The following is an 8,082-nucleotide window of genomic DNA, read 5'->3' on the forward strand; positions in this document are numbered from 1 at the left end:
ATCCTGATACTGTTAAGTTAGAAGTAAGTCCTAGAACTCTGTCTTTTCATTTGCTGTTTACCAAATATTTTGCCTTTTTTTCCCCCCCCTGAAGCATGTTTTTAAAGTGAAAATAATTGATTTTAAAATCCAGTGACTGGTATAGCCAAAGGCCTGTGTACTGTGTAGCAAAGCTGAACCTAAATTCTGGGGCAAGGTCCCTAGATTCTGGAGCATTCTGGTGGAAATATTTAGCAGCTTTCAGATCTCTACAAAATTCTGTTTAAAAATGAAGTCAAATATAAAAATGAATATTGTGAATATCAGGAGTTTACTGTGTTTGTTATGTCTGAGTTATTTGGTTTGTTTTATATGGTCATCCTGTTTTCAGTTTGCCTCAGATGGTCATCTTCACATTTGAGGGTCAACTGTTTATCAGCATGAACAGGGACATTTTCACTTCTCAAAGTTATTCTATGGTTGTATGGGAGCTTATGGCAAGTACTGCTACAGCAGGAACACTGTATTTTTACTTCTCAACCTGTAGTCCCTTAGACATTTAAAGATAGAAATTTTGAACAGCAACTTACTCTGAGCACCAAATACTATCCTGATACAGCATACCTAATTCAGGTCCCTGGTCTTAAGACTGTTTTGTCAGTATTATGCAGTTATGAATGAATAATAAGGCCAGAAACAGTGGAGGGAACAGGAACTGGTAGCACAGCTCTTCCTGATGCAAACTAAACATCTTAACCACAAGGCCACTGAGTCAGATTTTCACTTGTGTTTCTTGCATCAGTGGTTTGTGGGTTCTTTATTGTATGGTGGCTTAGTTTCCACAGGCATAGTAGCACAGAGGGTCCCACACTGATTTGTGTGCTAGGGCACTGTCAAAGGAGGGGAAAGGTACAGGTTTTAGCACTGTCAGCCTGTGAAGAGGGGTGGATTGTACATTAGTTTCACACCTGCTGGGCAAGTGTTGTAATGCTTAGGCTATTACTTCAATGAGAGGCATCACTTCTTGTTCTGGTTACTGTTAAAAGTTTTTGTCTGTCATTGCATTTTGTAAACAGCCTACTCCTATGATGGTGACAGGATGCACACTGTGACCATTTAGGCAGGGTTTTCTACTTTTTCTTTTTTTTTTTTTTTAGATATTTTTAGGCGAAAGAGTTCATTTTTCACCAAATACCTGTACATATTCAATGATGCTAAGAAAGATGCCAAGGTACTAACACTGAACCTATTCAGAAGTACTTTTAGACTTCTCAGGGACTTTCAGGGGACCTCTAGGGTCATTTGGATCAGTTTTGGACTGCTGCTCCCTCTGTCCTGTGTTAGGTGTTAACCTTGTGGCATGCAGACCAAGGTCCCTGTAAATTGGAGAACGTAGAGCAATTGCTCATGCCCGCAGAGATGTCTATGCTGTGCAGCAGCGGTTGGATTTGAGAGAGAACAGTTACTATTTGAGGGAAAAGATCCTATTTCAGCCTTTTTTTATACTTCTACAGAAGAGCGCTATAAATAGTGGGAAAAGAAAACTTTCTTTCATGGTTTCAAATTCTTGTGCATGCTTTGTTCCAAAACACTTCTGAGCATATTTCTCTCAGCCATATATGTGTCTGTATTAATATACTTTGAAAGTTATGGCTATAATGGATCCCCAGCTTGCTAAGTCGGAGTAGTTTTGTGTGACAGCACATATGCTTGTCAAAAAAGATTCTTTGAGTAAATCTGTTGAAGAAAATATTTTTGTAAATCTGCAAGAGCCATAGTTATATCTGAGTTACATGTAAGGATCAAAATGAGTAGCCAGGAATCCAACACCTCTGCAGGGAGATGTTCTGTTCTGTGGTACGCTGCTTCTACGTTATATACTTAAGTAAAGAAAAAAGGCTCAATGCACCATAAATGTTTCCTACTACAAAGTTACTTTTTTTCTGAATGGACATCAGTATCTAAAAATACTCACGTTGGTGGATGGATTAAAGTGTTGGCTTGATACAGTTCTTTGTTCACGTTATTTTGTGGAAAAATACACATGGCACTTAAATCTTGCTTCAAAATCCTACAGACTTATCCTTAGGATACCAACACAGAAATGGTTAATGATACATCCATTCCATAGATAAAACGTAGTTAAATTTATTACTCAAAGGCAGAGGGTAATGCAGAGAAAGGGTTAGGTGATCCACTGTGGTTTTCATAGACCATGGGATAAATATGCAGGTTTTTCTGTTGTCTTTTTGGTGTATGATGCAAATGCTGGAGCCAGTTACTTCATCAGTGATTTATCACATCTAAAATTTTACTCAAATATTGTGAACCACATCACAGCAGCTTTTCTAGGACAGCCAATTTACATAGCACTTTGTTTCTAACATTAAACAACTTTTTCCCACTTCAAAAATTAGATTCCACTAACATACATACTTAAATATAAAAGCTGCTTTTGGAAAAGTTTATGATCACAGAAAATACTTTGTTAAAGGTACTGGGGGGAGTCTGAGCTGATCTGTTGCTTACCACAAGAGGGCACATTCAGTCACTTCACAGTTCATGCTGCAGAATGAAATCTTTCCAGGCTGGTATTTTATATCGTACAAGAAATTTGAAATTTCATGTGTAAGTACGTTGTTCTTTTCTGACTTGCTTCCCTCGGAAAGCAAGATTTACTAATGTGTTGCATATCTGTATTGATTTTGAAACAGGCTGACACAGATTTTGACATGAAGTTTATTTTTTCTTCTATCTTTCTCAGACTCTCTATTGGGCATCAGTAAAAGAATCACTTCCCAAGTGGGAAGAGTTTCTTTTAGGAAGAGCAGAAGTTCCTATTGGTTTTAAGAAAATGAAAACTGCAAAACAGAACATAAGCTACCCAGAAGAAGATTCACAAAAATAAACACTCTAGTTTCATTTCGCTTTGCAATTTATGGCTTAAGCAGACAAGATCATCCAGATCAGGCAACAGGATATCATGTAATGTAAATCCTTGAAATGAAAATGAACTCTGTTGGGTAATTTGCTTCCATTGCCACGTTGTGTACACTTTATTTTTATTCTGTATTAGAGCACCAATCCTCAAAGGGGCCTTTAGGATCAGAAGTGAGAAATGCTGGTGTATAGAAACCCACCAAGGCAATTGCTTTTTCAGTATGAGAAGAGTTTTAGGTTATTTTTAATCCTCTGCTTCTACATATAAGTGCGATAAGTAAAGACAGATTCATGCATTATCTTTCTTCACTGCAGTCATCTGTGCTGTATGCCTCTCTGTGCATGAAGGAGAAAGGAGGAATTTACGGTTAACAGGAAAGGTGGGCTGTTTGCATCAGAAAAGCCTTGCTTTAGCACCAGGAGCCTGTGTGAAAACCTTCAGCAGAGCACAGTTGTAGAAGGAACACCTTGAATTTCCGACTCTTGTTTTCCCTGATTTTTGTCATTGCCACTTTCATCACTCCTACACCTCACTCCAGTCACCACTGCTGCTTTTCCTGACCTCCTGCTGCCTGCTTTGTGTTTCCTGTCTAATGGCTGGGTACAGACAAGAGGAAGTAAACAGATCTCTAGGGGTTTCTGCTACTTCTTGGCTGCTCTTGATGCTGTTTTCTTCCTGTTGACATAATCTACAAGTGAGAACTTTTGCTTAGACGTAAAAAGTTTGAAAGAAGCAAATTGAAAAGTAGCTGGCAGTGGCTGTCTGAGAAGCCGAGGAGATAATTTCATGTTCAACCATTGAACAGCTCCTCAGCTTCTTCCTGTAGAGGTGCAGTATTAGTGAGTTTTGACTGTGCAGTGAGCTTAACTTGGTGTGAAAGTTTAATTGCTCCAGTGCAGTGCTCTTTAAACTATCAGTTCAGTGGAAGATTCTTCCAGGTGTGGGACTTAGCCTGCAGAAATTTAATCCTTCCTCAGCAAAGGAAGCTTAGAAAAATAAAAATCTTTAAATATTTTTTCTTTTTTAATTAAGAACCTGAACTTGAGTCAATATATTGTTAAAATTTAATCTCATGCAACAACATCCACCCCCAACCTGAAAGTAGGAGAGAAAAAAACCTGCCAGTGTTTGAGGATATGAAGATGTAATCATTGCAAGTTTTGCTAGGCTACCAGTGAGCTATTCTATGCATCTCCATGCTACACAGAGATAAAACCTAATATTAAAAATTATATCTTTATGAAGCATAAAGAATCACTGATGCAATAAAATCAAAACTTCAGCTATGATATAAAATCATTGTATGTTTTCGATGGGAATATTAAGGGTTCACTTAAAACTTTTACTATTGAAGTGTCCATTAAAATGGTAAGTTTTTGCAGAAACTGCCATCTTAGAATTCTCCTGTTGAGTGGGTGTTGGTGTTTGTAACAATAACGTTGTTTTCATAATATGTGATGGCAGATTAGCACGCTTCTCTGCAGTGTTGTTAACAGTTGTAATTAAGGAATAAACAGTAAAGGGTGTCAGTCCGATGACAATTTCATCTATAGTGTCACAATACAAAATGTCACAAAATATTAGAACTGTTATATAACTACAAAAATATCAAATTAGGCTTTCATCTTACAAGCAGAGAACTTAGAAAAAACAAAACCTGGCATAGAGACCATTGCAATTTTATACCTACTCAGTGTTCTGTCACAAAGACAACTTGGTAATATTTTCTTCTGTAACATCACAGTGTGGTTCTCAATCTGACTTAGCGGGAATGTCTATGGATCTTAGAATTGTAGAGTTCACATTTAAAAAGCAAATAATTGGAAGTTACTTGCTTGAGCAGTTGAGCAGACAAGAAGGGAAAAGCTATTACACATGATGCCCAGAATGAAGGGATGAGTGAGCAGTTAGTTGCTAACAAAGACTAGGATTCATCCTGGTTTTTGCATCCGAAGGGAAATCACTTAAACTAAAATCTGGCCCCCTAATTACTTATACATGTGAATCATCTGGGTCTTTATCTCTTTGGACTCCACCTAAACCCAGGGACACAATGCAGATGCTCACTATCTCCCGGCCCCTTTTTGATTTCCCTGGAAGGGAAGTGTGCACTGTGTGGCTGACTTGGCAGCCGGGTGGTGGGGAGTTTGAAGTGTACTCTGACAGGCACCTGTGAGCAGTGTTAGTGTAGATTCCATGCTGCAGTTAGCTGCTCATAGAGTGTTTCTGATTATTTTGTTGTTATTGGGCAAAGAGATTAAGATTAAAATGAAATTACCTTTTTTTTTTTTTTCCTGCAGCATAGCTTTAGAAGCAATAGGACAACTAGTGCATGGAAAACTATATAGGAATATGTCCAGAAAAGGAAAAAATTGAGACATTTAAAGCAGGAGTGTGTATAGGTGACTGCCTGCTCTCAGAAGTGAAGGCCTTCATGCTGGCCTGTGGTCTGATATATGCAGATAGATATACATACATAAATGCAACTGCACATGCCTGAAGCAATGCAGCAGTGTAGGGGTAGGGCAGCAGGCAGTGGGGATGCTGAGGTGCAGGAGTGTGTGTTGCCTGGTCTGGCACAGAGAGTGGGGCAAGCAGTGGCAGGGAACATCGTTACACAGGATCTCTGTTCCCCTTAGATCTGAGTGCACTGTTTAATTGCTACAGCTGAGCTAGCTTGCCACTTGCCTTTCTATAGAGACAAATAGAGAAAGCAAATGTTAAACGTGTGTTTTTTAAAAAAACCCCAAACTCTCCCAAACTGTTTGATACCATTATGGTTTAATATCAGCTTTAAATGAGATCTTGAATGGGTATTCTTTACCACATCAAGGCTGTAACTTCTATGCAGTTATACCCCATCTTATCCCAAGCTTTTGTATAAAATATAAAGCATATATTATATATGTTACGTCATATATAGATGTACCTTGTGTTATTTCCTACCCATCTTGGGTAAATGATTATTTTTTTTTTTTCCCCTCTGGACATAATCTCTTACTCTGCATTCTTGACTTCCTGCTTGCCCTATTGGGTTAAAGTATATGTATACATAAGCTGCTGTGGTCCTAAGAGCCTTTTGCTGCTTGTGCTTTTCTGGTGGATGCGGAAAAGCAATTGAGAGACAAATGGTGAGGAAAACCAAAGGGTTTGCCTGCTTGTAAGTTAATCTTCGAGTATCTTACAAGAAGAAATAATTAATCGCCCTTTTTTAGGTTTATGCACAGATAAGTAACCACAGTACTAACCCAAGAGCACAGCCTGTTCACCCATCTTGTCACCTCTCCCATCACATTCCCGAGCTTTTTACTTTCTCAGTTATTCTGGCTGTGGGGGCAGTAGCAGAAGGCATGTTACTTTTCCCTCAGATGAGAGATTTCTTACTCCGCAGAATCTTTCTCAACCCTATTAATTTAATTTGAGACTACATATGAAATAATAAGATGGTTTAGACACATGATATTTGACATTTACTATGGTAACCTCTTGACTACATTGATGAGGGGTCATGTAGGGAGTTAGATTTGAGGCTGAGCTTATAGTTCTTCATTTCTCTCTCTTTCACATAGAGCAGGTCAGGGATGTAGATGCTCAGTTTGAGCTTGTTGGTACTGGAAAAATTAGAAAACCAAATTTGAAATAGAATGTACTTTTAGAGGTTACATCTGAAAGAAAACATTATTTACTCCATAATGGTAATTTTCATAATATTTTAATAGTTGTGTTCAGATACAACGTGACCTTAAATATCACCCCAAATGCAAGCTGTTTTAACATATTTGTAATGCAGAAGTCTTCATTACTGTAATATTCTGTTTGCTCAAGGATTATAATCCATAGATACACTGTGTTACAGTCCAAATAAAGCTTTGATCCTATAGTCACTGCCTCTTCGATTTCAGTGTTATGTTATGTGTGTGAGTTGGATGTAAAGCAGTGCTTGCTGTAGCCAAGCGTGTGGACAGTGAGTAGGCCAGTGGTAAATACTTCGCTTAGGTATGGTGTTTGTTTTCCTCTGATCTCAAATATTAATCTGCTGTGTGCAGATGAGAATCTCAGAAGTTGACTGCTGAAAAATCCAAATGTGATGCATTGCATTCGATTATTTGCACTTTTGCTCTTGTTTTGCCATAACTGAGCTAAATTGCTTCAGCTATGTGATTACTAGTGAGAGATGGATATAAATACTTAAACCCTTGACAAGGAGACAGGTGGAACAAGAAAACCCCACAGTTCTTCAGTGCATCCTCCTGCTGTGTCAAGCTCTTTGTCTTTGCCATTAATAGTGTGATTTAATTTGGGAATTTGCTACTCCCTTTAAACACAGCTGAAGCAGCTCACGAAACTGTGCCGGATTGTACCCATTGTGTGCGTAGTCCTCGAGTTGTATCTTTCTCATTGGAGTTTCTTTGCATACAGATAGGAAGTATGCTCACTTCTTCCCTAAGTTTTTATCACTAGTGATGATGATCTTAAAAATAAACGTGTGGTGTTCTTTCTCCTCGCTCTCAGTCGTATCACCTACCAGAAAGCCCTAATAGGCAACAAAAATAGTGTGAGACTGTATTTACATCACACTTTTGAAACAGATTCAAGCAGAGCCAGCTGCTGGAAGACTATTTTACAAATATATTGCGACTTAATAAAAGGAAAAATTAAGTAAATTACAGTCTCCTTGACGAATTACATAGCGTGAGGCCGCAGTAAATTAGTACCTGCCTCACAGCAGGGTTGGGAAACGGGATTTCGATTTCTAGGCTTGCATTTGGTTTGTGTGCGTTCCCAATAGCTTCAGTCACGGTGCTCTAACTGTTGCCCAGTACAAGCTTCCGGAGGATAATTTGTTTACGCGAACCACACGCCTGCGGCTTTGTTAAGCGCGGTCTAACCTGCTCGCTGCGGGGCTCTGCGGAGCCTGCCCAGGAGTAGGTTGGCTCCAGGCTGGAAAAGCCCGAGCCAAGCGGCAGTGGGAAAGGGAGAAGGGAGTGGGGGACACACAAAAAGAGCATTGCTCTCGTTTCCTAGAGGGAGAATAGTGGCGATGACCGGGGACGGGCGGGCGGTGGGAACGGGGGGGGGTCCTCGCCGAGCGGCGCCGGGGCTCCCCGGGAAGCGGGATAGATCCCTTGGAATCGCTCGTAATGGTAACAGTAACGGTGGGA

At 39.5% G+C, this 8,082-nt stretch overlaps 1 protein-coding gene across 1 annotated transcript in view; it reads left to right on the forward strand.

Annotated features, from left to right (window-relative positions):
• Nucleotides 1-3,210, forward strand: part of LOC104412824 (chromosome unknown open reading frame, human C3orf14) — an 8,957-nt gene extending 5,747 nt beyond the window's left edge. The window contains 2 exon segments of the mRNA XM_010023649.1: nucleotides 1-23; nucleotides 2,744-3,210. The exon segment at nucleotides 1-23 is cut by the window's left edge and continues 31 nt beyond it. Of these exon segments, the coding sequence (XP_010021951.1) occupies nucleotides 1-23; nucleotides 2,744-2,887 (167 nt within the window). The 3' untranslated portion in view covers nucleotides 2,888-3,210.
• The last annotated feature ends 4,872 nt before the right edge of the window (nucleotides 3,211-8,082 follow it).

The sequence above is a fragment of the Nestor notabilis genome, unplaced genomic scaffold (genome assembly GCF_000696875.1).
Source record: "Nestor notabilis isolate BGI_N333 unplaced genomic scaffold, ASM69687v1 scaffold19980, whole genome shotgun sequence".
NCBI classification, from domain to species: domain Eukaryota; kingdom Metazoa; phylum Chordata; class Aves; order Psittaciformes; family Psittacidae; genus Nestor; species Nestor notabilis.